Source organism: Zingiber officinale, chromosome 1B (genome assembly GCF_018446385.1).
Source record: "Zingiber officinale cultivar Zhangliang chromosome 1B, Zo_v1.1, whole genome shotgun sequence".
Lineage (NCBI taxonomy): Eukaryota > Viridiplantae > Streptophyta > Magnoliopsida > Zingiberales > Zingiberaceae > Zingiber > Zingiber officinale.
This window is the reverse complement of record NC_055986.1, coordinates 52162912-52181289: the sequence shown is the minus strand read 5'-3', so window position 1 is coordinate 52181289 and position 18378 is coordinate 52162912. Positions and strand designations below refer to the sequence as shown.

The following is an 18378-nucleotide window of genomic DNA, read 5'->3' as shown; positions in this document are numbered from 1 at the left end:
GAGCATATCTCCGACATGATAGTGAGAACTTCCATCGTACGATCTTCTGTCCGGTCCGGTCACTGACCATGCTATCTGTCGGCGGCGCATGTCTCGAGAAGGATATCGTCAGCTGTCCATTTTGTCCTTTTCTCCCTTGTCTGTTACTGGACCGAGCGGGTGAGCCGCTCGGTCGCATACTCGGACGGGCATGCAGCCTTAGTTGCTCGGTAGCTCGGCCGAGCGGACATGCCGCTCGACGCATCGACTCTTTCGACGAGAACCCCCATGTCCGCTCGGCACATTGCCGCTCGACGCATCGACTCTTTCGACGAGAACCCCTGAGCATCGGAAACCCGACCTGCGATCGAGCTGTCTTCGAGCCGACCTGGGCGCTATTACAGCCGATCGACGAGGTAACCTACCCGCTCGACAAGAACATCGGGCTACTTATCTTGACTTTGATTTTCACGTGTCATTGACCACTGTACGGCCGGGTCCCCTTCTTCACCATCAGATTGACTACGCATTAGTAAATCTCGTTCTTCCCTCACCCCCTTAGGCTTATCGTCACACCATCAACAAGATTCAGTTTAATTTCCTTCAATTTTGTGCTCTCCATGTCTGAAATGGCCGTTGGATAAGACCTTTGCGTAGATCGGACGGTCTGGCTTCATCTGAAACCGTTTCATTTTATCCTCCTCTTTTTAAACGCACATAGTTAATTCGCTGCCAAAATCCCAAATCCCTCTTCCTCCTTCCTGTCGAATTAAAAATAGAGACGAGAGGGCGAACCAGGGGAGCTCCGTCTTCTTACCCTACCTCGTATCTTCTTCCCAAACCCAAATCTCCGTTGCCGACGCCGAAACTCTCGCGCTCCCAGGTGGAAATGGTTAGTTCTGGATTTGTTGATCTGATCGATTATAGTTCCTTAGGATTTGTCATCTTCCTTCAGATTAGTTCCACGATATTTTTTTCGCCTCATTTCAGCTACCGCTTGGGCTCCGGTTCGTGCTTTTGTCGGATTTTTCTGGGTGGAAAAGTCGCTCCTTTTAGGGCTATTCGTTGATTTGAAGCTTACCTTTTATTAGGGTTTTCGACTTCGTTCAGGTTCACCTTTTGATCGCGGAAATAGGATTCTTTATCATAATCATCGTCATCATCATCATTATTGTCTTTTCCTTGTTTATTCGTATTGTTGTGATTTCTCCTCTCGGCGTTATGTTCCGATTGCCTTTTTACTGTAACTTTAGATGGGAAGAAGTGGAGGAAGGGACAGGATAAGCGGTGACTACATGCCGAGGTTGGAAGAGAAGGATCGGCGGAGTGGGTGGGGCGTTGCTCCTTCCTCAAGGCACTTGTGGGTTGGAAATCTGAGTCCTCATGTCTCCCAGAACAGTCTGTACGAGCATTTCCTCAGGTTTGGGGACATTGAGAACATAACTTACACACCTGGCAGGAGCTATGCGTTTGTGAACTATAAGAAAGAGGAAGATGCAGTCATCGCTTCGAGAGGTCTCCAGGGGTTCATTATGGCCGGGAATCCTCTTAGAGTCGAGTTTGCAAAGGGGGTTAGTGATGAAAATCCTTGTTTGCACACAATATTCTTTTCCTTATGGTTTTGTGGTACCCATGTATTTGCAAGTCATGTATTGCTTTGTGCACTTGACCTCACAAAATTAACAAGGAAAAGTTCCATTAAAATTTAATAACTATCAAACCATTCAACTCTATCATGAAAGTGCCTAGAGATGCATAACATTTAAAATTGACCTAGGTCAGGTACCAGCACTCCATCTAATCTTGTAGGATTATTATCATACATGAACACAATAGATGCCCTCAAGCTTGTATCTTTCTACTCATCTAACCTTACAAGAAGTGTTCCATTCAATCAATTTTCTCAACAATATGCTGTTCCTTCAGATAATACTAATAGCTTTTCATTATCAGCAATTGATTTTATTTAGAAACTTACCTACTTAGCAAGACTAATGATCTAAGTGGGTAAGATCAAATGAACAAAGAGGGGTATAATCTTCACAAAGAAAAGGAGAAAGAATATATTACAAAATCCCTTAAAGGCTATCTGAATGATAGATGATTCAACCTTAAACAGCTGATTGTTCATGGAACCTTCAAATTTCAACTAGTTATAGTCCCTAAACTCATCTGTTGAATTATTTTTCTTAGCATGGTATTTTCTTAGATATTATTTTTAATTATCAATTAGGGTGTTGAGAAAAGAACAATATAACACCCAAAATAAGAATCCATGAGTTTCAACTTTTTAATTGAGCTGTCTGCATATATCTTATGCCACTATCTAAGGAGAATATACAAAATGTGATAACATAGTAAGTCTGCTTCTTACATGCTAAATCTATTCTTTGTTCCCTGTTGTTACATGGAAGAAACTTGGCTTCCTCATTGTTGCACACTGATCTTTTGGTGGTGATTAACACAATGTTGAGGAGCATCTTTTTAATATATTATATTTTCCCCTTAAGTAGACATGTAGTATCTTCTTATTGACCTAAACTATTGTATTTAATCTGTGAAATATTTAAGATGAATGCCAGCTAATCCAGTATATACAATATTCATGATTGTCCCTTGAGGGCATGAAAAGGAATGGTACCAGGAAAAATGTCTGTTGATACTTTTCTGTCTCTTGACAGGAAAGTAATTCCATTCTAACTGTATCCCTGCTAATAGTAAAGAACAGCAGTCAAAGTAACTATTGCTCACACATAGTTTAGTTATCTTCCTTGCTGCGTGTTACTGACAGAGAAATTCATTGACTGGTTTTGGCCTGTTTTGGTAAATAACTCAAAATTCAAGAGAAAATTAATGAGAAAATGAGGATTTAGTAGATTGAACTTTCTATTACAACAATATGAACGTCATTACTGAAGCAAGTTATTCACAATTTTTATTACAAGAATATGAGTCATCGGTGAAGCAAATTAGTCTGCACAATTTTCACTAGGATAATACGAACCTCATTGTTGAAGCTAGATAATCTATACAATCTTTTTAACATCTGGTACGTTTTTAAATCTGACTTCATATCTACTGTTTAGTGTAGGGAAACATTTGATTAAATATGGTTATGGAAAAGAAGAGGATAATCTCAGATTCTCATCACGTCAGTTGAGCTGTTTAAACAAGTCAATAAAAGAACAAATATATTGATTTGCATCATGATTATTTATGTATCATGCTTACAAAGATACCTTATGGTCACACATTGCTTATCCTCTTTAGAATGATCCCTTTCACTCTTTTGTTCCCTGATAATCAAATACCTATTCTAGGAGGTTGTTTAACACAGTATGCATTTATTTCCTGTAGACTGCATATTGTCGCTTGGCCCACTATTAGCCTTTTGTTTGGCAACTAAGTTAATTTGCCATTTAATGAAAACTACATGGTTCACCAAATGAACAGTTATAGTTGATCTCCCTTCATGTTTGTGTATTCTAAGCAGCTTCCACATTTTCCTATAAGAAGTTAGTTTAGCTTCTGCACTGTTGAATTTAACTAAAAAAATATGAAGTAATTTGCAAAAACATGTTATTCAAGTCATTTAATTGCAAACAACCTTGCTCTATGAAAGCAATCGCTATGGATGAACTTCATGCCTAAGAAAAGCATCCAACAATGGTGGAAGAGGATGAAAAAATTCTACAAAGATATCATATGGAGAAGGAAAAAATCAATTGAATTAATTGGAAAAAAATGAATAGCTATACATGTATAAGCCTGCAACATATCAATGCAAGACTATTTATTCATACACCCTTTTTATGATGGATGGACTGGGAATTCTTAGTTCCTTTCTTCGGTCACTGTTAGCAGTCAAGTGAATAAATCCATAAAGCGGTACTGATAGCCAATATTTTATAGATTATACATGCCTTTGCTTTGTTTTCTCACCCAAGTTACTCGTGCCAGTTACTTATCCTAACGATTCATATTATCTTTTAGATTTAGCTCTTCTGAAAATAGTTTCAAACCCCTGGAACTTAGTTTGAGAACTGTAATCCCAATTATGAAGATTAAAGACATCTTTATTAAGCATTCTTGTTTTTATGAACATTAATTGTTCACTCAGAATAGTTTCAAACCCCTGGAACTTAGGTTGAGAACTGTAATCCCAATTATGAAGATTAAAGACATCTTTATTAAGCATTCTTGTTTTTACGAACATTAATTGTTCACTCAGAATATATTCAATTCCTGTTTAAAAGATAGATTCAGACATAGACATAATGCCAAGATAGTAGACAGGTGCTTAGGTGTTTGACACTAAAATAATATTAATAAAATAGATAAAAGTTATATTTGGATTATGCTAACTTAAACTAAATTGATCATTTTCTTCTCTAATTTGAATGTGAAGATTTCTGATTTCTATAAATAATGTCTTGATAAATTAACAAACTAGCTTGGTCTAGGCAATTTACTTGAATATTAAAGCAATAAGTGATTGCATATGCATATGTGCATATAACATATGGATGTGGCAAAACAACATATGTGATGGCATTACATACTTCCTAAAACTATGACGAAAACCAGATAATTTTGGCTTAGTTAAGAAACAATATCTATGCACTTAGTACTAGCAGCTAAATGTATGTCCTAAAATCTTGGGTCCAACTATGGGCTTCACCTATATGTGAGTATAGATTAGTTAATACATACTAAATCATGCATCACATAAACTTCGTTAAATGGTACTACATTGAACAAAGTTCATTTGGGAAGTAACACTTATTTTAGCCAGATATAAAGCAATTTGTTTCCAGCTAAAATATTGAAAGTTCTGATTGTTCAGTTGTCAGTTTATCCGAGTAGCAATTGAAAGCTAATTCTTGGATTTGCTGACTAATTAATGTGCAAAAGAAAGGAGTTCCTTGTTGCATTCTAGCCAATGGAAAATTTAATAATGAGTTTAAGATTTGTTTGATATGTAAAAATGGTACTGAATTTGGATTACTGATGTTTATTATTTCTAGTTGGAGAATGAAGTGTGTAATTGTAGCTACAAATTCAGTGGTCTGTTGTGAGTGCCATATGCTTAGAAGTGTGTTAAAAAGTAATCTGTTTCAATGAAAGCTGTTTGATGCCCTTTTAGATTGGATGAAGTGCAGGAATCTCAATTCTTTGATAGAACATGATTAATGGGGATGCATTTTTTTATGGAGATGTTCTAGGGAAGAGATAAAACTGACTTCAAGTTTGTTTGTAAACAATAAGGAAAATATGTAAATTTATATGAACTGCCCCTATATTTTGTACAGATGAAGACAGTAGGGATTGCTCATTTTCTATTTCACTTGACTCTCCCTCTCTCTCTCTATAAAATAACAGGGGCTGTAAACGAACACCTATATTGACAATTGCTGGTAAATTATCTTCTTATCATAAATTGCTTTAGGAACCTTAACAAGAAGAGTAATGAAATGTAAATAATCAAAGTTTTCGAAGAAATATTTCTATCTAAATTTGACAGTACCACGCTCATTGCTTTTGCTGATGATTCATTTATCATCTATGTGCCTATTGTTCTAGGGCTATATACCTCCGACTTGTTAATTCTTGATTAATCATTAAAAGTGACACCAATTGTTTTCTACTTGGTTATTAGAGATCAAATTAAATGTTTTTAACTTCAATTTTGATGGTAAGACCAATGTCATACTTCTGAAGACTAAGAAGTGTTTACAGTTATTTCAATTCCATATTATTATCTAGCAATGTATTTGGACTAATACTGTTGTAAAATTTAGACCTATTAATGCCATTGTTCAGCTACTTTATTTGTCCTTCAAAGAGAAGAACTCGAAACAAGTTTCATGTAGATATTCAAAGAAAAGAGCCATAAAAACTAGGTTCATGTAGACACTGCTTCTTAGCTTCTAAAGTCTCTCTGACATGAGCGCGTGGTATTTCAGCTCCTTAATTGGTCACGATAGCACTGTGCACTGTCCCCATCCTCTCCTGAATAGAGAGTAGGTCTGTGTAGAAATGCAACATGTAGGGGAATCAAGGTATCTCAAATACTTAAGTCTGCTTAGTATGAGGAAAGAAAATAAGGTAATAAAAAGATTTCTCAGCTGTATTTTTCTTTAGTTTTCAATTGCATAAAAACTGGAAGGAAAAAATTAGAAATTTCAGTTCTAGTTTTCTTTTATATTGTTTTCTTACAATTAAAATGGAAAACTCACTTTCATGTACAACCTTTTTGGTGAGTTTTTTTTTTTTTTGACTCTATCCTCTTTATTTTCTTAGTTATTTCATTCTTTTAAACAGGATTTTAGAGGTGAAAAATATAAGAAATGCTATAGGATACAAATTGCTTGCAAAGTAATAGAAGAGTGTGCTTGTTTCTTGCAAAGTACTTATAGAATCAAGAAGGCACAGTCTATGCTTAGGGTTTAAACGAATCAAATGTTTATGAACAAGATTGATGTTAATAAGTGTTTCTTTATGTTCGTTCAACGTGCACAAAGTTAATTAAATGAATAAACTTAAATAATTCATTAAACTAAATGAACACGCTTGAAAGTATATGTAATTAACTTGTTAATATTCGTGAATAGAAATTGTGACCAATGATCATAAATGATGTCCACGAACAAAACTTGGGCCCATACTTATTAACAAAGCCTTTATCATGCTTATAAATAAAACTGTAAATAAACGAAAAAGTTCACAAAACAAACAAACAAGCTTGAAATATCAAGCTCACTAACCAACTAAATAACTTTAAAAATGTTAAAACTTCAAACGATCAAATAATCTCAATCGAATCAAGCTCTAACTAAACTTTAGATTAAAAAAGGAATCTAAACTAGACTTGAACAAGCATTTCAATAGCTTGGTTAATCTTAGGATTAGTTTGCCTTGGCTTGGTTAACATACCAAACACTCTTGAACATAACAAAGCTGGGTTCAGCTGGCTGTTTACATCCCTATTTATACCTACTTCTCTCATTTATACGTAAGATATGATTATGTGCTAAGTTGGCTTGCCACTTGGTTGCTTATCTTGTTCTATAGGGCAGAAAACACAATAGGTGCACTTTTGCTGTGAACTGCTAAGGAAGCAGTGTGAGCATTGTCAACCTAATTATGCATCTTGAACAAGTGCATTCGTATTTGGATGCTCCTTTTATGATATTCCTCTCATACAAGGCATCATCAGGGTGGTAACTTGTTTTATGGGTATGCTCCAAATTCCAAATCTCTGTAACTATTGCAATGAGTTGGCCTTAAAACAAAGTTTAAGGTAACAGCTCTGTGACCACTACTTTCTATGATCTAAATCTCCTTCCGTACTACCTAATTTATGGACCACACAGCTGGAACTTTCTGCCTTTTTCATTGTATATTTTTTATCTTGCTTCTTGATGATGGATGTTTATCCTTGCTTGCCGGTAGCACCAATTGCAAATTAGTGTTCTTCACTCATGTCAAATTTAAGAACTATTTATTTTTGTATTCTTATATGGAAGAATTTGATTTCAAGTTCACTTTCCCAAAGTTGATAGAATTTCTGTCAACATTTTCTGATTTGTAGTTTTCCAGGGGTTAAAACCTATTTTTCTCTCTAATATTGTGCATCTTGATCCTCATCATACCACTTGCTGTGTATATATGGCACTCATGATGTTCTAGCTGCTTCAGTGCCATGTAGTTATTTATTTAACTACTTGGGACCAACTGTCCTCAACATCTAGCAGCGAGTGCCCAAGTAGTCTAAATTTAAGTTTCTAGTATTTATTTACTTTAGAAAATTGACTTACAGGACAGGGTTTCATTATCACCATTGGGTGATGAATATTCACATACTAATGATGGAAGATATTCTACTGAACGGGGAGAGCCATTGCTTAGAAGAGATTTTAGAAGTCATGACCATAGTCCTGAAAGGTCACATGAAAAGGACAAGGGAAATGATAGCACGGAACCTTGTGAAGAGCTGTGGATAGGTTTCCCATCATTTCTCAATGTTGAAAAAGATGATCTGAGGAGAGCTTTTTCTCCTTTTGGTGAAATTGACAACATCTCTACATTTCGTAGTTATGCCTTCGTAAGATATCGAAGTATAGTCGCAGCTTGCAGGGCTAAAGAAGCTCTTCAAGGAAAATTATTTAACAACCCCCGTGTGCAGATATGTTTTGCCAAAAGTGACTTTACTGACTCAGGGAGGAACCTTAGCAATCCCCCCTTTGTTTCACACCTTAAATCTAACTTCAGATCTGTTCCAAAAAATGCTGAACCTTCTCGATGGGATAGGGGTTTTGATAGTCATATTGAAAATTTCCCAACTTCTCCTCGTGATGCAAGACTTTTGCGGTCTAATGAAGCAAATTTCATTGACTATGGGGAAAACAGTTTGGTACGTCCTGCTACAATTCCAGGATCCATTTTTGGTGTCAATGTTGAACATAACAGGATGCCAGAGTTGAATTCAGACAGAAGGATGTCAGAAGAACTTTATGATCGCTACAGAAATAGTCCCACAGTAGAGAGAGCTGGACGGTGGCATGACGTTCCTTTTGAAAGAGAGCGGAGAACTCCACCCCTTGATGATTCATGGGGAATAGAGGATAATTCTTTTCCATCATCTAAAAAGGCAAAACTAGATTCATTTTCTGAAAAAGAACTTCCAGAATATCCATTCTCTGACTTAGAACAAAGAAAGCATGACTTTGGACGGATGAAGTTTTCTCCCAATTTGCCTTACAATAGCACTTTCAATAAAGATTTTGAATCTGCTCCTTTGGCTCCTTTCACTGACAGGGATGAATCATGGAGAGGTTTAAATTATTTACATGCAGGTCTTGGTCCTTTGCCTTCAGATATAGCCAAGTCACCAAGAGCAAGTCCTGAACGTCCACCCCCTCAGATACTGGACTGGAAATGGGAGGGAACAATTGCAAAGGGTGGCACTCCTGTTTGTCGGGCACGTTGCTTTCCTGTTGGAAAAATCCTTGACTTTATGTTGTAAGTTATTTAAGATGCTAATTTATTGTTCTTTGAAATTTAGTTGGTTTTATATCTGAATATAGCAAGCAGATATTTAGACAATGAAACTTCCTGTGGAAATGAAAATAATCTGTATTTGGAACCTTCTTTTTATTTATTTACTCATTCATCCAATTGTCCTGCACTTTCAGATGGTCTGTGCTTATTGGATTGGTTATATATGCTTCTGTACTTTTAGATTGATTCCTATTCGCTCATTATGTTGCTAGTTTAAATTTTAAGTAAATTTCATTGGATGAATAATTTCTGATTTTATTAATCTGGAATCTCTACATGTTATCAATTTCAATTTTCTCACTATCACATTGCAGACCAGAGTTCTTAAATTGCACAGCTAGAACAGGCCTCGCCATGCTTGCTAAACATTATTATCAGGCAACAAGTTCTTGGGTGGTGTTCTTTGTTCCTGAAAATGACACTGATTTTGTTTTTTACAATGAATTCATGCATTATCTGGGAGAGAAACAGCGCGTAGCTGTTGCTAAGCTTGGTGAGAAGGTTACCTTATTTCTAGTGCCACCATCAGACTTTTCTGAACAAGTTCTAAAAGTTCCCGGGAAGATGAGCATCTCTGGTGTCATTTTAAAGTTTCAACAGCCTGGTTCTAACTTCAGTTCCCTCCACCAACCTATTGAAGTCGCTGAAGCAAAACTGCCAACCCTTCAGCCTCCATCAAGTGATCTTGTTAGTATTCATGAAAATGCATCATTAGCAAAGAGTATATCCCCTGATTTAAGGGCTATTTCTAAGAGTCAGAGCTATTTCAACCCATCTTCTGGATTATTACCTCCACCTTATTCACCGCTGCAAAAACTGGATGAAAATCTTCCTTACTCTGGTTCCATTCAACCAATGGAAAAATTTTCTGACTATCATTTGGCAAGCAGACATGACCGACTCCAGCCTCTAAATTCAGCAAAATCTCCAAATTGGTCTAATCAAATGCACATTCCAACTTCTGATCGTGGAACTTGTTCTCCTCTTCTTCCAAGCGCTGGTTCACAAATAACTAGTAGTTCTAATGCAGAGCCACACCCACTGGGAAATCTTAAGGTTTCCCAAGGATATGCTTTGAGCAATTATGCAGCTGAAACTTCATCCATTCCCTTGCACACAGGCAAGTTTCCTACACAAGTACATGCAGAACCTCAAGCATCTTCAAATGTTCCATCCCCCCTAGAGCCAGAGCAACTTGCTCAACTGGCAATTCTTCTGGGGCAGCATAAACAGTTAGGTAAAGAACCTTCCTTATCAATTGAAGGTCAGAACAAACAGTCAAACTTGTTGCAAATTGTCAATTCTCATGCTTTGGCTCTAACACCGAATGGCCAAGCTTCAGATCAAAATTCTGCGACACATACCCATTCTTTCCCTTCTAGTTCTTTAGGTGTGCAACTTAATCAGGTGCCCCAGAACCAGAAGCAACAATCAAATATTCCTGCAGTGCAAACCTTAGTTAACTCTGGTCTGCAAAACCAGCAAGCAGACACAGAAGCAGACCCTCAGAAACGTCTCCAGGCAACTCTGCAGCTTGCTGCAACACTTCTTCAACAGATTCAACAACAATCAAAAACTGTTGATCAACCATAGATTTGAGAAGGTACACTTTCTGCATCTTGTTTCATTATTGTAACACTTTACAAATATATTACTTGATAAATTTATGATAACTTAGCCTAATCAATAGTGTATGAGAACCTTGTATGACAACTGAATTTGTATTATGCAATTTTTTTTGGATATGATGATGTCTCATAAGTTTAAAACATGTTTCTTGTCCTTGGAAGATGAAATCGAAAGAGATAAGTCTTATAATGGAATTTGAATGTTGAAAAAGGAAAAAATAAAAGAGAACTAAGATGTTGTGTTTACTGCAAATAAATAATAGAACGACAACAACTAAACCTTATTCCACTAGGTAGGATCAGCTATATGAATTCTTCTATGTCATTGAGCTTTATCCCTTACTACCAAGTCTTTTTTGGCCTCCCTCGTTTAATGTGCATATTTGTTATAGTTTCACATCGCCTAATTAGAGTATTTATTGGCCATCTAAGTACATCTTCTTACCATCTTAAACGTGTCCATAGGAGTTTTTTCTCATGCAATTCCGACTTTTTCAATAATACTCTCATTTTTTATTCTGCCCATCCTCGTATGTTCATACATCCACCTTAATATCTTCATCTCTACAACTTTCATTTTCTGCTCATATGATCGAGTCAGATCCCTACATTCAATGCTATATAACATAGCAGGTCTAACCATTGTTTTGTGGAACTTCTCTTCAAGTTTTAGAGGTACTTTACAATCACATAAAACACCCTACACTCTCCTTCATTTCAACCATTCTGCTTGTATTCTATGTAAGACATCTCTCTCAATCTCTCAATCATTTTGCAAAAATAATCCTAAATAATTAAAATTCTTAATTTCGGACAAATCGTCATCTCCTATCTTAACAATTGTCTAATTACGTTTAATATTGTTAAATTTAAATTTCATATATTACACTTTTACTCTATTAAGCCTCAAACTTTTATTTTCCATAAAGATTCTAGTTTAACATTTACTCCTTGTGACTTATCTACTAAAATAATATCATCTACAAACAATATGTACTACGGTACTGTCTCTTGAGTTTGTCTATGACTAGTTATAAAAAGATAGAGATTTAGAGCTGATCCTTGATGTAACCCTATCTTTATTGAAAATACTTCAGTTAATCTGTTGAAGTTGTCACTCTGATTGTTATATCCTTACTGAAAATGTATCATTAGCAAAGAGTATATCCCCTGATTTAAGGGGTATTTCTAAGAGTCAGAGCTATTTCAACCCATCTTCTGGTTTTTTACCTCCACCTCCTTATTCATGGAAATCTTCCCTACTCTGGTTGAATTCAACCAATGTAAACATGTTCTTATCAATTGGCAAACAGACATGACCAATTCCAGCCTCTAAATTCAGCAAAATCTCCAAATTGGTCTAATACATTCCGACTTCTGACCGTCGAACTTGGGCTCCTCTTCTTCCAAGTGCTGGTTCACAAATAACTAGTAGTTCTAATGCAGAGCCGCACCCACTGGGAAATCTTAAGGTTTCCCAAGGATATGCTTCGAGCAATTATGCAGCTGAAACTTCATCCATTCCCTTGCACACAGGCAAGTTTCCTACACAAGTACACGCAGAACCTCAAGCATCTTCAAATGTTCTGTCCCCCTTAGCGCCAGAGCAACTTGCTCAACTGGCAATTCTTCTAGGGAAGCATAAACAGTACCGTAAAGAACCTGCCTTATCAATTGAAGGTCACAAACAGTTAAACTTGTTGCAAATTGTCAATTCACATGCTTTGGCTCCAGCACATGCTTTGGCTTGACCTGCCTTATTATTCTTTCTATAAATAAATAACACAATATACAATATTTTTTTTATTATTCTTTTGTAAAATAACACTCAGCATTTTGAGTTTTTGAAATTCTCTTTTCTGATCTCTCCTCTTGATCAGTAGCATAGTACATATTGCCTTAACCTTGCACCTTTTATACTTGCGAACTGTTGCTATTTTTATTGTAAAATCTTTTGATTTGAACTCCGTATATATGTATAGATCATCTTATATTTACTTAGAGGTCCCTGCAAACATTTGCTTTGGTATTATTGTATGACCTTTAATTAAGATTGCTACCAGATCTTAGCACTGAAAGCTTAGTGTAAGACCGATTTCAGATTCCTAGCCATTCATTGATCCATATAACTTTATATTAAACATTTAACAAAGATAATATCTGGTATCCTGGTATCTTTGGGCAGGGGTGATTCCATACCATCCATAAACATTGCTGATAACTTCTTTGTTGCATTGATTTAAATTTCCTTGAAAGCATGTTAGATTGGAAAAACTACAGAGAGGGAAGCTTTTTAGGCCATGGAGTTGGATGTCTAGTTCTGCAATTATTTGTCTTATCCAGTAAGACATTTGCAACTTATAGGTGCCACAATTATCTTGCAGTTGAATAAAAGCTTTGTTAGAAATTACAATGTTTGTCTTTCTGCGACTTGCTTAGAAAGTGATGGATTATGGGCAATTTTTAAAGCTCTTACATTGTTAACTAAACCATGATTTTTAATTCAAAGAGGTTGATAGATTGTTTACAAATTAACAAGAACTAAAGGAATACGGATTCATAAAGAACTAAAATGCATAAGACTGCTATGCATGTCAATGTCTACGACTGTACACATCATGATTGGGTAATTCAGAAATTTTGAATAGAAGGTTCTCCAAAATGATGTTAGGATTCCTATTCTCCCTTGTGTATTAAGCTAAATTATTTCACACTTCCACACGTGCTTACCGTAGAGATTAGTATCTTTCATGTTAGCAACACTGGAAGAGCCCCCATCCATGTTGCGACTATTTGCTAAACTGCCTAGGCACTAAATGCAATGTGAGGACATCGGCCATAGATATTTTCCGTAATTGAAAAATGGGCATCATGGAAGTACATGCCATTCAACTAGACAAAGAGAATGGAGAATCGCACAACATGAGCACTAAATGTTTTTTCTAGAGATCGCTAAATAATCACTAGCATTATTATCAAAATCATGAGCATCATGATGTTGGTTCTAGCCCAAGTGGTAGTATTAGAGCCTTTAGCTATTGTCTAGAGAAATGTCTAGACCATTCTTTGAATTTAAGATGTTTTTCTATTGGATCCTCATGTACAAGTTTAACTTTTGATCTGGGCAAATTAATAATCATTGAGTGCTCTTTTAGGACAACACATACAAAGAGACTTCCAAAGACTTGTCTACTAGTAAATTTTTAGTTAACCTTCTAAAGCTATTTTTTTTTTGTGAGTGGTTTCTTTCTTTCCTATCTATCGTCTATGTATTTAATTAATCAGACAAGTAGGTACCCAATCAACATGTGGAAGGTCCCCCACACCCCTAAAATATGGTAAAAGACGATTCGTTTACTTCAGCACCTCCGTCAACTCGTCCTTATACTAACATGAAGGAGGTAAATCACAGATGACTACTAGCAATTAGTGCAGTGGCCAAGGTAGGAGGAAAGACATGCTCAGATGTGTCGAGTTTCGACCCCATGGCTCAATATGACAATATCCCATGTCTAAATCATCGCATCGCTTCAAGGGAATAAAAAATGATTAACCCGGTTAGGTAACGTCGAGCCTAGGGTGACTAGCATGACCCCACGGAAGTTTTTCACTGGCTATTAGGGTAAAATAGAAAGCACATGCAACGGGTAGTCTAAAAGCCCAACATCCCTTAGTTGCAAGTCCCATTTAGAAGAAAAATCCCTATAAATATGCCGTAGTTAGAAATCAAATCGTGGATGCCTGAGAGACAATTGAACATCCTTACCGTTGCCTTGTGCAAGTGTCTATGAATTTTATTTCATCAAGAATAGGGGTTCACCAAACCAAGAGTGAATCATGTATGACCTAACTCTAGGCGCTAGGAAAAGCTTTATTGGACTATCTTTGTTTTTTAATCACAAAGCTAGCGAACTGTATCGGAGACATATTCCAGCCTACATATTATTATTATTATGGCATAAGGCATAAGTGTGCTGTGCCAATACTTGGGGAGGAATATAAGAAAAGTCGAATTCCATATACTTTCGCTTTTTATGGGAGGCCCCTTTGACATATACTAAACAGTTCGTGGACTCGCTTACGTATGCCAGAAGGTAAGTTGGTGCCCTGGTTATACAGGGAGTCAACACTTGAAGCCCCAGTGAATGACAACTGCTCTCGCCGTGTGAGAGAAGTAACAGCCACCGAGTTAAATCATTTATAAGTTAAATGTAATTTCTTTCTGTTACTGCAAATAGAATACATAGATCATAGAGTTGTGATCTTAAAATATTTAGTTGACAACAAATTGTATATACGATAAGGTCTTTATGACAAGGGCTATAACTCAAGTTGGTAGAGCACCTTGTTTACACTTGAACTCCTGCTAAAAGAGCCAATTATGCAATGAACATTAGTGAAGTTATTGAGAAATTGATCTCTTACTCTATAGATTGGTTCAAAGGAACTTAAGAGCATTTAGAGGAAATATAACAGTTCATACGATGAGTATTTCGATAATCACCTTGAGTGGGTGATGCCAAAGTATTTGTATGATCAATCATGCAATATGCATAAGAAAATACTATGGGAAATATTATGTGACATAAATGCAACAGATTGTAATTAATACAACATTGTACTCACTATCACAAGGTCAATATTGACGTCCTCTCCCCAATCATATTAAGATGATAGAAGTCTTTAATGGGCAATGGCCAAAATTGTGGATTCTACTTGGAAAAAAAATACTTATCATTCAATGAAAAACACATATTATAACGATAGAATAAGTTATATTTACTTGATAATATGCATATAATTATTAAGTGGTTATAAGTGGGAAACATTTAAATGACAAATTACAGGTAACGGCATCAAAAACATAATTATTGTTTAATATCACAAGAATAGTCTTTTATAGTGGAGAAAGTTAAAAAAGTCATTTTTAAATCATTAAATGAACTGAATCAAACTTATATTCTCTTTCCATTGCATAGACACTCGAACTGCCTAATGGGACCAAATATCACATGTGTGATGCTGTCCTTTAGCTGAAACACCTAGGCGGCTGCATATACAGTCACTGGACCACTTTTTAGAATACTCTAGCTCACCCAAAAGTGAAGCTATCAACATTCCGCTTTCTATAACACCAGCTATGATTGTCAAGTTAAACAAACAAATAGATATTATATATCAAACAAAAACAAAAACAAAAACACTGTTCAATTCCTTGTCATTTAGGTTAATATTGACACGTGCAGCATGACATACACCTCACATTAATATAAAATGCGCTCATAAAGATGTGTGAACCTCACAACAAAAGAATCGAAGCCGCATACATGCAGGAGACTTGGCAATTCAGTTACCGTTGATGATGTATTAGCTTTATGAGGTTAAAGTAGTTATACATATACTACTAACCAACACATGCTATACAATTTAATCTTCCCAAAGAATTCAACTTGTCCTGTTTCTCTTAAAGCTATTGATAAATGTTAATATGTCAAGCATTTTCTTTGCTAGGGTATGTTTGGAGTTCACAGGCATCTCCAACTAACAATTAGGTTTTTGGAGATGGACAACGTGTTGGGTTCAAATTAGATGAGCAATTTGGTTATCGTTGCTCATTGCTACTCAATGATACTTGACTCATGTTTAACAATCTAAGGTTGCATTTGCTTAGTTGAAAAAAACTTTTTTTCTTTGTTTCAGGAAAAAGAAAATAAAAAAATGAAAAGAAAAGAAAAACGTATTTGTCACTGCTTTTTGACTTGTGTATTTTTTTTTAATAATTCACAAATTTAGATCACATTTTTTTTACCTTTCCTAAAATAACTTCTATTGATTTCATTTCACTAGTGTTTTCCCTTTTCTCATAATATAATCAAGTTAATAAACAATCTGCAAAATAAATGAGAGAATATTGAAAACTCATCAATTAATCATCTTATTCGTTTTTTACATCATTTCTTCTGGAAGTATTAATGAGATGAGACTAATGTTTGACAAATTTAAGGGACAATTCTAGAGGCGGAGGAAAGAGATTGAATCTTCAATTGCTCTCAACTGTTATATTGTTGCTTTTTTCCTCTCCCATAAATCTTTCGAGGGCATACAACAGATTTAGAGTGGTCACTTAGATTGGTTTTAGAGTGATGATAAATACAATTTATTTTGAAGCAGATGCCCATGTGCTTCAGTGGATAAACTTTATTTGACCTTTCAGATTTTTTTTTTTGTGTAAATATGTAATCAATGATGGCAAATACTTGGCCGGTCATACTTCTGGTTTCCGAGGATAATAACTCATTTAATTGTGAATTGTACGGTACATGAGCAGCTCATTACATGAATTTCTTTATTCGGTTGCAGTTTAACGGGAGCGAACTTTTGAGAACTACATGCATCTTGATGCTCATGTGACTGGATTATGCATGCTGAAATGTTCAAGAATCATAAGCCAGTTTATCTGCCAACCCTCAGCCCAATTAGGCAGCAGCTAGGCATGCCGAAGGCTTTATATGAAAATTTTGAGAGAGATGAAAGTTCAGCAGATGACCAGTTAAAACTATGTCTCAGTGCTTCACTTATTTTTCAAACACTTTTGTCAAACTTAATCCAGAAATACTTTGATCCTCTGCTTAGATACTGCTTTGATGTTTAACAATGTTTAACCAAATATTTGATTTGTTTATATTATCTAGTGCTAATAATGCCTACTACTACCGTTAGAAGAGGAAATATCTCCATTATCTTTTCTATTAAATGCATTCGTTTTTATATATATTAGACTCCCTATTATTATGCCTATCAATTACTAATTACAGTTAATCATAATTGAACTAATCAATCACAATTTCTATAATTAAGTTACTGTATTTAACACTTCCTCTCAAGTTAGAGCATATATGCCAATCATATCTAGTTTGTTATAAAGTTTAGAGAATCATTTTTCTCCTAATACTTTAGTGAGATGTCAACAACTTGGTTGGATGATGATGTGAAAGGAATAGAAAATTTTTGGCACATTACACACTAGTGAATAATGTGACAGTCAACCTCAATATGTTTAGTCCTCTCATGAAAAATTGGATTACTTGTGATGTAAATAGCCGCTTGATTATCACAATAGGCATTTCATTGTAAGTGAATTCTAATTCTTCAAGCAAATTCTTTAGCTATAACATCTCAGTTACAGTGTGAGCTGTCTCTGCACTCAACTTCAACAATTGACCCCGTAATAGTAGTTTGCCTCTTACTTCACATGTTACTAGATTTCCCGCTACATAAGTGCAATATTCAGAAGTAGATCATCTGTCAATTTTTGATCCAGCATAGTCGACATCAGAATGTAATTAAGAATCTTGATTGCAGCATCCAAATAAATTTGCTTAGGTTTATTCATAAAATAACTGACTATTTCCACTACAAAGGAGATGTCAGGTCTTATTACTATTAAGTAAATGAGTTTCTCAACAAGCCATCTATATTTGCCTTATCCTCAAAAAATTTACCAGTATCATCCCAAACACTTGGATTGATATCCATAGGAGTATCAACCGACTTCGTTCTAAGCAATCCAATATCTTTGTGTAAATCTGTAGCATACTTTCGTTGATATAGTGAAACTCCAGATTTATTGTGAGTAATTTCAATTCTCAAGAAATACTTAGGATGCCTCATATCCTTAGTAACAAACTGTTGCTGTAAATATTTCTTA

The 18378-nt window shown here is 35.6% G+C and overlaps 1 protein-coding gene across 4 annotated transcripts; it reads left to right on the top strand.

Moving 5' to 3' along the window:
- Positions 1-729: 729 nt before the first annotated feature.
- LOC122056518 (flowering time control protein FPA-like) lies at positions 730-17392 on the top strand. 4 transcript variants are annotated; one of them, XM_042618527.1, is made up of 6 exons: positions 730-871; positions 970-1089; positions 1233-1550; positions 7802-9003; positions 9357-10645; positions 17031-17391. In XM_042618527.1, exons 3-5 carry the CDS (start codon positions 1233-1235, stop codon positions 10633-10635), a joined length of 2799 nt encoding a protein of 932 aa, XP_042474461.1. In that variant the 5' UTR covers positions 730-871; positions 970-1089; the 3' UTR covers positions 10636-10645; positions 17031-17391. The 4 variants fall into 4 exon arrangements, with proteins under 4 accessions (XP_042474461.1, XP_042474443.1, XP_042474434.1 ...); XM_042618509.1 differs by lacking the exon at positions 970-1089 and having other exon boundaries at positions 736-871; positions 17025-17392; XM_042618500.1 differs by lacking the exon at positions 970-1089 and having other exon boundaries at positions 736-871.
- Positions 17393-18378: the final 986 nt, after the last annotated feature.